The sequence below is a fragment of the Mastigoproctus giganteus genome, chromosome 2, assembly GCF_048544385.1.
Source record: "Mastigoproctus giganteus isolate SK-2022 chromosome 2, ASM4854438v1, whole genome shotgun sequence".
Taxonomy (NCBI): Eukaryota; Metazoa; Arthropoda; class Arachnida; order Uropygi; family Thelyphonidae; genus Mastigoproctus; species Mastigoproctus giganteus.
The window spans coordinates 10,036,648-10,052,084 of NC_143576.1; the positions used below are offsets into that span (position 1 = coordinate 10,036,648).

General features: G+C 38.1%; 1 protein-coding gene across 1 annotated transcript in view; it reads right to left on the reverse strand.

The window, feature by feature from the left end:
• The window catches only part of nwk (FCH and double SH3 domains nervous wreck), a 505,896-nt gene that overhangs the window by 122,755 nt on the left and 367,704 nt on the right, over positions 1–15,437 (reverse strand). The window contains exons 14-15 of the mRNA XM_090389564.1: positions 14,527–14,654; positions 7,268–7,612 (exon numbers count right to left, since the gene is read on the reverse strand). Of these exons, the coding sequence (XP_090245690.1) occupies positions 7,268–7,612; positions 14,527–14,654 (473 nt within the window). The remainder of the gene's footprint in view (positions 1–7,267; positions 7,613–14,526; positions 14,655–15,437) is intronic.

A 15,437-nucleotide genomic window follows, 5' to 3' on the forward strand; every position in this document is an offset into this window, starting at 1 on the left:
GAGGAAGAATCTCATCAGCATTGAGCATGCTCAAACCATTCAAGGCTTTGTACACCTCTATCAGATCACCTCGCTGGTGCCTAGTCTCCAGACACTGTAATTCGCAAAACTTAAGCCTTTCTTCGTAAGAGCACCCCTTTGTTCCATTCACTAATCCTGTCGCCCTTCTCTGTACTCGTTCCAGCAGCTCTACATCCTTCTTGAAATGAGGCCTCCAGGCCTGTATACAGTACTCTAGCTGTGGTCTGACCATTGCCTTATACAAGGGAATAATCACCTCCTTATCTCTGCTAGAAAAATTCCTATATATCATTGACAATAAACCATGAGCTACTCTTGCAGCCCGTCTGCACTGCTCAGAGAACTTCATATCTGCCTGCACAACCACCCCCAGGACCCTTTCATTCTCTACCACTGTCAGTGTAGTACCACGGAGTTGATACATTGCTCTGGGGTTGCTGTTTCCCATATATAGTACTTTACATTTGTCAATGTTAAACTTCATTTGCCACTTCTCTGCCCATCTGCTCACCCTATCCAGATCCTGTTGCAGCAGCATAGTGTCAGTAGTGTCCTTGACAACCCTGCCAACCTTCGTATCGTCTGCAAACTTGGACATTAAGCTTGATATACCATCATCAATATCATTTATAAATACAGAAAACAATAAAGGACCCAATACTGAACCCTGAGGGACTCCACTAATAACATTAGTCCACGATGGGCAGTGTCCATTAATTACCACTCTCTGTCTTCTCCCCCTCAACCACCCCTTTATCCATAGCAGCAATTTGCCTCCAATGCCACACTGCTCCAATTTGTACAGCAGTCTTCCATGTGCAACAGTATCAAAAGCCTTTCTAAGATCCAAGTATATAATATCAAAGTTATTCCCTGCATCCAGTTCTTTTGTGACTGCATCATAGTATCCAATCAAATTGGTCAGGCAAGACTTCCCCTTAACAAAACCATGCTGTGTCTGAGCTATAACTGAAGTCTTGTCTAGATGATCCTGCAGTGCTTCTGTAACCAGTGCCTCCATTAATTTTCCAGGAACAGAAGTTAAACTCACAGGTCTATAATTACTTGTGTCAGCCTTTGATCCTCCCTTGTGAATTGGGGTCACCTTTGCACATCTCCAGTCCATGGGTACCTCCCCTGAGTCCAAGGAAGCTCTCATAATTATGGCTAAGGGTTTGCTTACTTCCTTTGCTGCCTCCTTTAATATAACTGGATAGATCCCATCCACCCCAGGTGCCTTTCTTGTGTTTATCTTCAACAATTTCTCCTTCACTTTACTCTCAGTTATTACAAGATTCTCTAGCTTACTGCTAGAGTTGAATACACCTCTGGCATTTCCCTCGCTGAATAACTCCTCATGTGTGAATGTCGATGCAAAATATTCATTTAGTTTGTTAGCTACCTGAGCAGGGTCATCAACAGTTGACCCATCGATATCAAGTGGACCAATCTGATTCATCCCCTTCCTTCTAGAGTTTACATAAGTAAAGAACTCTTTGCTGTTTTTCTTCGCATCCCTTGCCAAGGATCTCTCGTAATCTGCCTTCACCTGCCTAATCTCCTTTGTAACTTGGTTACAGATCAACTTGTATCTATCATAGGCTTCTGTGTCACGTGTTAATTTGTATGTATCCCATGCATTTTTCTTCTCTGCCATATGCCTCATTAGTTCATCTGACATCCATTTAGGCCTAAACCTTGAACAATATTTCTTAGTTGATATGTAAAGCCTAGTAGCTTCCAAGATAAGTTCTTTGAATGCTTCCCATTTTGAATTTGCTGTTGGTAACATCAACAGTTGATCCCACTGTATAGAATTTAAATACTGTCTCAGTCCATCGTAGTCGCCATTACGAAAGCAATACCCCTTCCCTTTACCCCTAATGGTAGTTACCTCTGAGTAACTCCCACTTCAGAACACTGTGATCACTGCCACCTAGTGTTTCATTTATCTGCAGATTCTTAATGCATGAAGAATCACTACTGATAATCAAATCAAGAGTATTACTCCCTCTAGTTGCCTCCCGAGCATGCTGATGTAGAAAACAATCATCCAATAAATCCACAAAAGCCTTGCTACTGTGTGAGTGACCAGCCCCCAAATTCCAGTCAATATCTGGGAAATTAAAATCCCCCATTATAAGACTTTCTGATTTACTGGCCCACTCTATTTCTCTGTACAGTTTCTTATTATACTCATCAGAGTCATTAGGCCTATAGCACACTCCTACTCTCAATTTTGATCTCCCAATGCTTATGTCACACCAAACTGATTCGACACTGCACTGTCCAGCGATGTCGACTGGCTTCACTTCCTTGGATTTTATGTGTTTCTTAACTAATAGCATAATCCCTCCTCCCTTCCTATCCTGTCTATCCTTTCTGTAGACATTGTACTCTCCAAATTCCAGTTCTGCATTCCTTATATCTGTGTGACACCACGTCTCTGAAATCCCAACAATATCTGCCTTTGATGTTTTGAGCAATACCTCAACTTCATCAAATTTATTTACTAAACTCCTAGCATTGGTGTACATGCAAGTATACATGCACCTGCTCTTCCTCTTAGCCACCCTAACACAACCCATGTATTCACTTGTACCCCCATGATTCCCAGCAATCTCTGAAATATCCTGCATCTTATTTTCCAGGCTGCTGCTCATTCCAATAGAAGGAGTGCAAGAATCACTTTCTCCTCTGCCAGTGGCTACTGTTAATCTATTAGTCCTTGTATCCCCCCAATCTAGCAGTTTTCTGACCCACCTAACACTGCCTCGATAGCATCAGCAAACATTCTTGCACCCTTTCTATTTAAGTGTATCCCATCCCTGTAGAAGCAGTCTCTCCTGTTAACACAAGTACAGACCAGGCTGAAAAAAATTCTACCCCTTGAGCCCTGCACAATCTTTCCAGGGCCGAATGACAACGTTGACCCTGAAGAAGAAGAATGCGGTAATAACCTGGAGAGCCTTGTAACATGACAGAGAAGACCCCTTTTGAAACTTTTACAATCATCCAAACAGTGAGATGAATGAGAATCTAAAGCTCGCCACACTCAACTGACTCAGTGCAATTGCAAAGAAACGCAAAAACTTGATTACCAACAAGGACTTCTGCAACTTAATGAGAATGGCCAGTGACAAGCAAAAGATTCTACTCATACATGTAATTTGGAGTCTTATCTCCCAATCGTGAACCGATTTAAATATTCTTGACCAGCCCAGATGGTTGCAGAAAAACGTTTATGATTTGCCTCTTGATGGAAATATATAACTGCTTCAGTAATACAGATGGGTACTGTACTGTAACACCTACATTACATGCGCTTCAACTAGTACAGCTGAAGTGCATGTAATGTAATGATCTTGGATGTGCTTGATGCTGGTTTATGCCAACTCTGAGCACATCCAAGATCAATGCCCTCAAGATATCTGTTTCTCTGGTTACCAAAAGGGTGGCAATGGTTAGCCCAAAGTCACCTAAGTAGTATGCCCGGAATCAAACATTTTTCTGCAACCAGTTGGTTTATGCCAGCTCTAAGCACATCCAAGATCACCTCCCATGATCCTTTGTGTGATCTCCTCTCCCGACTCTGTTCTTTTTGCCTTTCCCACATTTTTTCTGCAACCAGCTGGTCCATGCCAGCTCTGAGCACATCCAAGGTCCCCTCCCATGATCCTCTGCTTTAAATGCTTTACTTTAAATTTTGCAAGATATCCATTTCTCCAGTTACGAAAAGGTTTCTGCCATGGGTTGGAATGGTTAGTACAAAGCCACCTAAATGGTATGCCCCGAATCAAACTTTTTCCACAACCAGCTGGTTTAGGTCAGCTCTGAGCACATCCAAGATCACCTCCCATGATCCTCTGTGCAATCTCCTCTCCTGACTCTGTTTTTCTTTGTTAGGAAATGACATAAAATGACATCATTTCGGCATCACAAAATCACGACAAATTGATTTTACCACCGTCCAAAATTTAGTAGGTGCCGCCAAAGATGTTTACACATCAAAAAGGCACATGTGTACCCTGTATGCACAAAAGATGTTTTATGTGAAAAGGAAATGACACAAATTACGTCGCTTCCTAAATGATGCTAATGCAGTCACTAACGTTGATTTGGTAGAGTAAGTAAAAAAAAATGTTCCTGTTTATACTCCAGCACAACCATCAGGTCAGCAGAGTTTACAATAAATCAATCAATAAAAACATTAATCGCTTTTAAAAGTCACAGGCTTGAATGCCAGTCCACTCAAAGAGCATGTGCTACTGCACTCGCACTCCTGACCACACTATGCTACATAAGTAGCAGGCTTGAGGGTGCTACTTACCGATGGATGGTACCAATGGAAGGTCGAATGTCAGTAACCCTACCCTTTATCGTGAAGATAATGACCAATTTATGGATGACAATGCCACAAAGTTATTCGACTTCTTACTCCAACTTTGAAGTAAGGAGTCAAACACTGGAAGAATTGTTAGTAGTAATAACAGTTAATCACTACTATTATTACTAACTCATCCAGAGACAATAGTTAAAATATTAACTATTGCTAATATTTTCTACTGACTACTGTTAATGATCCAGTGAATACTCCTCCTATTCGCTGTTAGTTAATGTTAGTAGTTATTACTACTAAAATTAACCCGTAATAGTTAGCGGTTAACTATTAACCAGTTAATGTTAGTAGTTATTACTATTAACAGTATACTATTAGTTAACTATAAACTTAATGTTAGTTGTAAAAACTACATACTGTACATTACTACAGTAGAATCTCGTTAATACAAAGTTTGAGGGACCTAAATTTTAACATTTTGTAATAATGAGGTCCCCCAAAAGTGTCGAAATTTTACCTTTATTATTTTTTTTGTTTTTGGCACATACAGTACTATATATCTAAGAATAATAATAATATCAAAATTAATTTAAATTAATAAAATAAAATAATTAAAATAAAAAATAATAAAAATAAAAGCCTTGTGTAACAATACAGTACAATTAACACACTTTTTAAAGATTTTATTTTATTTGTAAGATAAACTAAGAGAAAAGCAATTAACAGAAATGAAAATATTGTACAGTATATATTTTGATATATACAATATTTTAGTATCACAGTAAAAGAATTAATCTTAATATAAAAGGAGACATACAATCCATTAACTTTTTGAAATTAATCTAATTTAAAGAAAGAATCCAATGTTGTTTGCACAGTTTTTGTCTTAAATGTATTTTAACTACAGCACAGATATTATAAAATGTAATAGTTTCTTTATCAACATTACTGCAGGCCAACACATTCTCTATTATACTCAATGCATTTTGAGCATCTTTTTTAGACAGTAGTGCATATGCTTCTTCACTTTTGCTGGTAACAAAAACATCATCATTTTGCTTGGTGCTTAGCAGCTCTTCTGGTGTTGCACTGCTGTGATAGAAACTACATGTACCTTCACAAACTCTTTTAATTCACCAACAAAATCCATAACTCCTTCAAATTCCCCCATTCCTCAATGTTGCTATCACATTCATCTGCTGGACCATGTTTTTCAATGATATTCTCTCCAAAGGCACTTTTTCTGAAGCAGTTGATTATTACACTTGATGCAATACTATCCCAAGCAATAACAAGATTATGGATAGCATCCAAGACATTCCAATTTAGCTTCAAATTTAAATGTTGAGGATCAAGTACCTTATCAGGCAGGCTCTACATGCTTCCTTGTGGTTATAAATAATGCCTTGATCCAGTGGCTGCATAAAACTGGTGGTAAAAAAAAGGTTAACTGCAGCCATTATCACCCACTGCAGGATGGAAGCCTCCTCAACAATTCATATTGAGGGAAATGGACCATAATCTGTAATGCTGGTCCAGTGCGGGTTGGCAGATCGACCATATTTAGCAGTCAGGGGTTTGATCCCCGGTCTACCCAAAGAGCGTATGCTACTGCATTCCTGCTTCTGACTACCCAGCTATGGATGGTAATGGGAAGTTAAAAGCCTTATATTTTTCAACTTAAGTGTCTTGGTAGAATGTGCTGTACAATGATCTAGAACCATCCAAATGTTTTTTTTTTTTCTGAAGACATTCTTCTGTCCACTTTTGATAACCATGACTGAAAAATTTTGACCGTAAGCCAAGCACTTCTATTGGCCACATAACCACAGGGAAGTACATTAACTTCTTTAAAACACCTTGGCTTGGAAAACTTACAAATCACCAGTGGGCATAGCTTTGTATTGCCATTTGGATTGCAGCATAACAGAATAGTGAGTCTTTGTTTACTTAATTTTCCACCATGACAAGACTCTCCTAGAACAGCAAATGTTTTGTTTGGCAGCAAATTATAAAATAAGCCTGTCTCATTAAGATTAAAAATATCCTTTGCCTCATATTTTTCAAGAATGGACTGTACAAAACACAACCAGTCTGTAACATTTTCCTTGTCGACTAATCCAGACTCGCTGCAAATATTTCGCAAAACCAAGTTATTCCTGTCTTTAAATCTTTGGAGCCAGCCACTGCTGCATTTGAAGTTGCTAATTCCATGTTGCTGAGCCAGATAATTTGCCTTTTCTTGCAAAATTGGACCCGATATTGGCAAATTAGATGCATGCATTTGTTGGTACCACTCGAAATGTTTTGTTTCAAGCTCCTCTTGTTTTGAACCAGGAATATCAAACAATGGCATAATCAAAGGGGCGGGAGAAATATCTAATTTATCCATTGCATGATTGCTCATTCTGCTAAGCGCATATGGAGACATCAATGAGGGTTCTGTCATGATTATTACTCACATTTATATGATTTTTTTTTTTTTTTTTTTTAGAACTTCCTGCCTGGAGCCTTTAGAGCTGCAGAAATTTGTTTAAATGTCAAGACGAGCTAATGTGAGCTGCCAAAACAATTATGATTTTTTTTTTTTTTTTCCAAAAATAATTATTGGTATGATATAAAAGATATTTTTATTTTACAATGTTTACAGTACTACTAATCAGCATTTTTAAAAAGTATAATATAAAAAGATAAAAAAGTATTAGTGATATATAATAAAGGGTTAAGATAGAAAACTGTATGCAACCATTGATCCATTAAGAGGAATTCTGGGTGTTCACTGTGCATTACATTTTTTACCTATTAATGGAAATGAAAAATTATTGACACTTTTAATCCACATCCTCCTGTAAATGTAAGGTGACAGATATGCTCTGTGAAACCATTCAATGCTTAAATATATAGTACCTCATAAGTAAAGAGTGCTATACAGCGTACAGCAGCAGGACCCTGTTCTTCATCATCCTCATCCTCCTCCTCTGTTACTGCTATTTTAGTAGCTGTTTCAACAACTGGCTCTGCAATACATTCAGTGTTTTCCCTTTCACCAGGCTGTAGAGAAGCATCATCTGTAACTGCATCCCAAGTATTCTCTACAGCTGCTATTGCATCACCATCAGAAACTGCTCCTGCTGAGAATGGTGACTCACTAGTACCATGTGTTTGTGGTGTTCCTGATACATCAGAAGCAGCATCATTGAAATCACTGTCATAGAAGGAATCATTTGCTTCACTCCCAGCCTCATCAAAATTCTAAAAAGAAAAAATTTGCAAATAAATTATAAACAATAACATAAAATATATTCCACTGATGTAAAATTTAAAATTTTAATTATAAGCAGCTATCTATAAGGTCTGGTGTTGCAATGTATGCTGCTGTATTGCTTCTTGCTTTCACAATCAAGACAGCTTCTTTAACATAAAATTTTCAGTAGCTATAGTTCAACTGCAGCTTATCATTTGTCTCAAAGTTTTTGATGCATTGACTACTTTGATCAGAGAGAACCAGTACATCAGTTCACACAATGTTTAGAATGAATTTTGTGTGTTAAGTTTGTGTTTTGAGCCAATTTGCATGTTATACATGTTGAAAATCTAGAATAACTCATGGGTAACTCCTACTCCTCCCCGCCCCACACACACCCTAGATCAGTAAACTACAGCACCAATTGAAGAGTCTCAGAATACTCTCAACAGGAGAGACTGTTTATACAAGGATGGGATACACATACACAGAAGGGGTGCAAGAATATTGAGGTAGTGACAGGTGGGTTGGAAAACTGCTAGCTTGGGGGGATACACAGACTAATGATTAATTAGAGCCACAGGCAGAGGTGAAGGTTATTCTTGCACTGATTCTATTGGAAAATACAGCATCTTGGAAAGCAGAGATGTCAGGGACTTCAGGCACTGCTGTAGATCATCATGGAACCAGTGAATAGATGGGCTATGCAATAGTAACTAAGAATAAGAACATATGCATGTACACTTGAAAGTACACTAATGCTAGGAGCACTGTAAATAAATTATGTATTTGAAGTACTGATTATGTCATCAAATGCAGACGTAGGGATAGTGTAGACATTTTGTCACTCAGATGTAAGTAATGCTGAATTTGAATATGGGGAATACAATGTATACAGTAAGGACAGACATGACAGGACAGGAGAGGAGGGCATTATTCTCTTAGTTAAGAAGTATATTAAATCTAAGGCAATGCATCCAGTCAACATGGGAGTGCAATGTTGTCAGTCTGGTCTGATATACGAATTGGGAAAACAAAATTGAGAGTAGGAGTGTGTTATAGGAATAATGACTATTATTAGTATACCAAACAGATACACAAAGAAGTAGAGTGAAAAATCGGAATGTCTTATATGGGGGATTTTAAATTTCCAGGCGTTGACTGGAATTTGTGGGTTGGTCACACACATGAGCAATACTTTGGTAGATTTCTTGGATGACTGTTTTCTATACCAGTATGCTGGAGAGGCAACAAGAGGAAGCAACGCTTGATTTGATTATCAGAAGTGATTCTACATGCATTAGGAATCTGCAGGTAAAAAAACCCACAGTGTAGCAGCAATCACAGTATATTAATGTGGAATTTAATTAAAGAAAACTACTGTCAAGGGTAAAAGGAAAGGATTTTGCTTTCGTAAGGGTCTCAGACAGTTTTAAATTCTATGCAGTGGGACCAGCTGATGATGTTACCAACAACAAATTCTAAATGGGAAGCATTCAGGGAAGTAATACTATTCCAAAGCAATACTGTTCAGATGAACTATTGAGACAAGTGGCAGAGAAGAAAAGTGAATGGTGTGCATATAAATTATCAGGTGATACAGAAGCCTATGGTAAATATAAATCAGTCTGTAATAAGGTCGGATCCCCCAATATAGCAGTCGGAAATCTGCTAGATTGGGGGATACAAGGACTAATAGATTAACAGTAGCCACCGGCAGAGGTGAAAGTGATTCTTGCACTGCTTCTATTGGAATGAGCCGCAGCCTGGAAAATAAGATGCAGGATATTTCAGAGACTGCTGGGAGTCATTGGAGTACAAGTAAACACATGGGTTGTGTTAGGGTAGCTAAGAAAAAGAACAGGTGCATGTATACTTGCATGTACACCAATGCTAGGAGTTTGGTAAATAAATTTGATGAATTTGAGGTATTGCTCAAAGCATCAAAGGCGGATATTGTTGGGATATCAGAGACGTGGTGTCACACAGATATAAGTAATGCGGAACTGGAATTTGGGGAGTACAACATCTACAGAAAGGATAGACAGGATAGGAAGGGAGGAGGGGTTATGCTATTAGTTAAGAAACACACAAAATCCAAGGAAGTGAAGCCAGTCGACATCGCTGGACAGTGCAGTGTCGAGTCAGTTTGGTGTAAGCACTGGGAGATCGAAATTGATTGAGAGTAGGAGTGTGCTATAGGCCTAATGACTCTGATGAGTATAATAAGAAACTGTACAGAGAAATAGAGTGGGCCAGTAAATCAGAGAGTCTTATAATGGGGGATTTTAATTTCCCAGATATTGACTGGAATTTGTGAGTTGGTCACTCACACAATAGCAAGACTTTTGTGGATTTATTGGATGATTGTTTTCTAAATCAGCATGTTCGGGAGGCAATTAGAGGGAGCAATACTCTTGATTTCATTATCAGTAGTGATTCTTCATGCATTAAGAATCTACAGATACAGGAACCACTAGGTGGCAGTGATCACAGTGTGCTGAAGTGGGATTTACTCAAGGAGGTAACTACCATCAGGGGTAAAGGGAAGGGTTATTGCTTCCGTAAAGGTGACTACAATGGTCTGAGACAGTATTTAAATTCTATACAGTGGGACCAACTGATGATGTTACCAACAGCAAACTCAAAATGGGAAGCATTCAAAGAACTTATCTTGGAAGCTACTAGGCTTTACATACCAACTAAGAAATATTGTTCAAGGTTCAGGCCTAAATGGATGTCAGATGACCTAAGGAGACATATGGCAGAGAATAAAAATGCATGGGATACATATAAAATAACATGTGACACAGAAGCCTATGATAGATATAAGTTGATCTGTAACCAAGTTACAAAGGTGGTTAGGCAGGCGAAGGCAGATTACGAGAAATCTTTGGCAAGGGATGCAAAGAAAAACAGCAAGGAGTTCTTTACTTATGTAAACTCTAGAAGGAAGGGGATGAATCAGATTGGTCCACTTGATATCAATGGTTCAACTGTTCATGATCCTGCTCAGGTAGCTAACAAACTAAATCAATATTTTGCATCTACATTCACACATGAGGAGTTATTCAGGAAGGGGAATGCCATAGATGAAGTAAACACTGGCAGTGAGTTTGATGATCTTGTAATAATTGAGAGTAAAGAGGAGGAGAAATTGTTGAAGATAAATACAAGAAAGGCACCTGGGGTGGATGGGATCTATCCAGTTATATTAAAGGAGGCAGCAAAGGAAGTAAGCAATCCGTTAGCCATAATTATGAGAGCTTCCTTGGACTCAGGGGAGGTACCCACAGACTGGAGATGTGCAAGTGTAACCCCAATTCACAAAGGAGGATCAAAGGCTGACACAAGTAATTATGGACCTGTGAGTTTAACTTCTGTTCCAGGAAAATTAATGGAAGCACTGGTTACAGAAGCACTGCAGGATCATCTTGACAAGAATTCAGTTATAGCTCAGACACAGCATGGTTTTGTTAAGGGACAGTCTTGCCTGACCAATTTTATTGGATACTATGATGTAGTCACAAAAGAATTGGATGCAGGGAATAACTTTGATATTATATATTTGGATCTTAGAAAGGCTTTTGATACCGTTGCACATGGAAGACTGCTGCACAAATTGGAGCAGTGTGGCATTGGTGGCAAATTGTTGCTATGGATAAAGGGATGGTTGAATGGCAGAAGACAGAGAGTGGTAATTAATGGACTACTCATTGTGGACTAATGTTATTAGTGGAGTCCCTCAGGGTTCAGTGTTGGGTCCATTGTTGTTTTCTGTATTTATAAATGATATTAATGATGGTATATCAGGCTTAATGTCCAAGTCTGCAGATGATACAACAACAGGATCTGCAACAGGATCTAGAAAAGTTGAGCAGATGGGCTGAGTGGTGGCAAATGAAGTTTAACATTGACAAATGTAAAGTAGTACATATGGGAAGCAATAATCTCAGAATAACGTATCAACTCTGTGGTACCACACTGACAGTGGTAGAGAATTAAAAGGACCTGGGGTAATTGTGCAGGCAGATATGAAGTTTTCTGAGCAGTGCAGATGGTCTGCCAAAATTCCTGTATATCACTGACAAGACAGTCATGGTGTCTTGTCAATGATATACAGGAATTTTTCTAGCAGGGATTAAGGAAGTGATTATCCCCTTGTATAAGGCAATTTTCAGGCACACCTTGAGTACTGTATACAGGTCTGGAGGCCCCATTTTAAGAAGGATGTAGAGCTGTTGGAATGAGAACAGAGAAGGACAACAAGGTTAGTGAACAGAACAAAGGAGTGCTCTTATGAAGAAAGGCTTAAGTTTTGCAAATTACAGCGTCTGGAGACTAGGCACCTGTGAAGTGATCTGATTGAGGTTTATAAGGCCTTGAATGGTTTGAGCATGCTCAGTGCTGACGGGATACTTCCTCTTGCTCAGAATAATCGCCTGAGAGGGCATAAATTCAAATTGAGGAAAGACGGTTGTAGGATAGATTTGGGTTAAATTTGAAAGTGTCTGAAATTCTGGAAAGGAGGGATTATATGATGAGAGCCTTGTCAATCGATTTCACCCTGAAGAGATTGTGCAAGGCTCGTGGGAGTAGATTTTTTTTTTTGTGAACTGTGCCTGTTAACAGAAGACATTGTTTCTACAGGGATGGGATACACTTAAATAGAAAGGGTGCAAGAATATTTGCCAATGCTATCAAGGCAGTGTTAGGTGGGTTGGAAAACTGCTAGCTTGGGGTGATTCACAGACTAATAGATTTACAGTAGCTACAGGCAGAGGTGAAAGTAATTCTTGCACTGCTTCTATTAGAATGAGCAGCAGCCTGGAAAGCGAGATACTTGGGATTTCAAGGGATGCTGGGAGTCATCATGGAACAAGTAAATACATGGGTTGTGTTGGGATAACTAAGAGTAAGAATAAGTGTATCTATACTTGTGTGTACACCAATGCTAGGAGTACAATAAATAAATTTGATGAATTTGAAGTGCTGATCAAGACAGACATCAAAAGTGGATATTGTTGGGATATCAGAGACATGGTGCCACACAGATATACACAGTGCAGAATTGGAATTTGGGGAGTACAATGTGTACAGAAAAGATAGAGAGATTGGAAGGGAGGATAGATTATGCTGTTAGTTAAGAAACAAAATCTAAAGAAGTGTGTCCAATTGACTTTGGTGGACAATACAATGTTGAGTCAGTGTAGCGTGACATAAGCACTGGGAAAGAGAAAATGAGAGTAGGTGTATGTTATAGGCCTAATGAATCTGATGAGTATAGTGAGCAATTGTGCAGAGAAATAGAGTAGGCCAGTAAATCAGAATGTCTTATAATGGGGATTTTAACTTTCCAGATATTGACTGGAACTTGTGGATTGGTCACTCACACACCAGCAAGACTTTTGTATTTACTGGATGACTGTTTTCTAAAGCAACATGTTCGAGAGGCAACCAGAGGGAGTAATACTCTTGATCTAATTATCAGCAGTGATTCTTCATGTGTTAAGAATCTGCAGGTAAAGTAACCACTAGGTGGCAGTGATCACAGTGTACTGATGTGGAATTTACTTAAAGATGTAACTACCATCAGGGGTAAGGGGAAGGGTTTTTGTTTTCATAAAGGTGACTACAATGGTCTCAGAGAATGTTTAAATTCTATACAATGGACTGAACTGATGATGTTACCAACGTTGAATTCTAAATGGGAAATCTTCAGAGACTTAACCTTGGAGGGTACTAGGCTTTTCATACCAACTAAGAAATACTGTTCAAGGTTTAGGCCTAAATGTATGTCGGATGAATTAATGAGGCTCGTGGCAGAGAAGAGAAATGTGGAGGCATAAATTCAAATTGAGGAAAGCCAATTGTAGAATAGATGTGTGGAAATTTGTCTTCAGCCAACATGTGGTTGATAGTTGGAACAAGCTTTCATCTGTTGTAGTGGAGGCCAGCAATTTAAATAAGTTCAAGGCAGAACTAGACAAACATTTGGAGTGAATGGATGGGTGAAATGGGAAGGGTTTTTTATTATTTATTTTTTTTATTTTTGTTTTGTTTATGCTATACTAAACTTGCTTTCTTGCATCATATGCCTCTACTAATGCTAATATAAAGTATCTTCCATCTTCTCAGACTTCAATTAATGCATCATAATAAGTACCATATGTTGTAATACCCTTCATGCTGGGGTTTTAATTAAGAAAAAAAAAAAAAAAGAAAAGAAAAGAAAAAAAAATGCTTCAGTTTGTTTCAAGTATGTACAGAACTGATGCATAAGTACTAACTTGACTAAGATGCTAATAAATCACTATTACCATTATCTAATACTAATAGTAGTGATTTATTAGGATCTGATCCTTCCTCTACCTTGTGCATAAACACTCTTAGTAAATCTCCTGCCAATACCAAACGTATTCCATTCAACGCCTCTTCCTTCACTTTTCTAGTAGAAAGACATTAAAAGAATCCTAACCAATCTTGATACCAATCTTGTTTCCAGATCCTCATAGCACTTTTCCAGTTATTCTTAAAACTGATGCACCAGAGTTGACTAGCACTTTTTTGTGTCACCTTTTTTCACACTCTCTTACTGCAATAGTGTTTTCCCTTCTGCACTGAAATTTCCTCACATCTAACAAATTCCTAAAAAAGGGGGATAAATCCCTTCCTCCTTTCCAATTATCATTCTACTGCAATCACAACTTATTCCAAAGTAATGGAAAAATTCATCAACTGTCAACTCTAACACTATCAAGATCCCTTCCATTTGATTAATCACCAATATGGACATTTTTTTTTTTTTTTACAATTTTACAATTAATAAAAATTGCAAAAAAAATTTTCCTTAACAAAAATGTTTCCTTAATGAAAATAAACTCATCTATTATATACAGCTATACATTTGAACATTTCTTACCTCAGACTGAATGCTTTTGCGACTTCCACGAGAAGAAATTGTGCCAGATCGACTTAAGTTATCACTAGTTGAATCATATGGTCCCAATGAATCAATATCTGTATTCTTTAGCCATTCATCAACATTAACTATAAACACAGTTCATTCATGAATTTTTTTATACATATCAAATAATTTTTATTAACAATGAAAATTTAATTTATAGATATAATAACACATATCAAAACAATTAAGGAATCACTGCTGAATATACTAAAATATCTAGTATACTGATACTTTGTGGCTACAAGGACAGCTGATATGCAGATGTAAATTACTAAGGTCCCAAAAAACAGAGGCCAAGAACATGCAAATTCAGACTGCAATGATTTTTGCAGATGCATCTCATTCATAAACTACAGCTTCAAAATAAAAAAAAAATAAAAAACCCTATTGATTATTGCAGCAAAGCACCTGAAAATGTCATTTCAGATGGATTTGCTTAAGTCTGCTTGGAGTCATCAGGAGACTGGATGTGGGACAGTCACAACAGCAAGTTGCAGGTGTGGCTTGGCATGTCACAAAGGGTCATCAGTAGGTTGTGGAATCAGATTATTCAGAGGCATCCAAGTCAGGGTTAAAGACCATAAACAATGTTGAGGCAAGATCACTTTCTCTCCTTTCCCATCATAATCAATGCTCAAAAGCTACACACTACTCAGACAATATTTAGCAGCAAATAGGAACACAGATGTCAACTGAAATCATTCAAAACCATCTGCACAGATACATGGCCTTTATGTCAGAAGACCTATGTTGTGTGCCAAACACTGAAGGGTCAGAAGAAAGAGTACTCAAACATTGTAACTGGACTGACAAGGAATGGCACCACATGTCCTTTGACAATTTCAGGTATAGCTTACAATCAGATT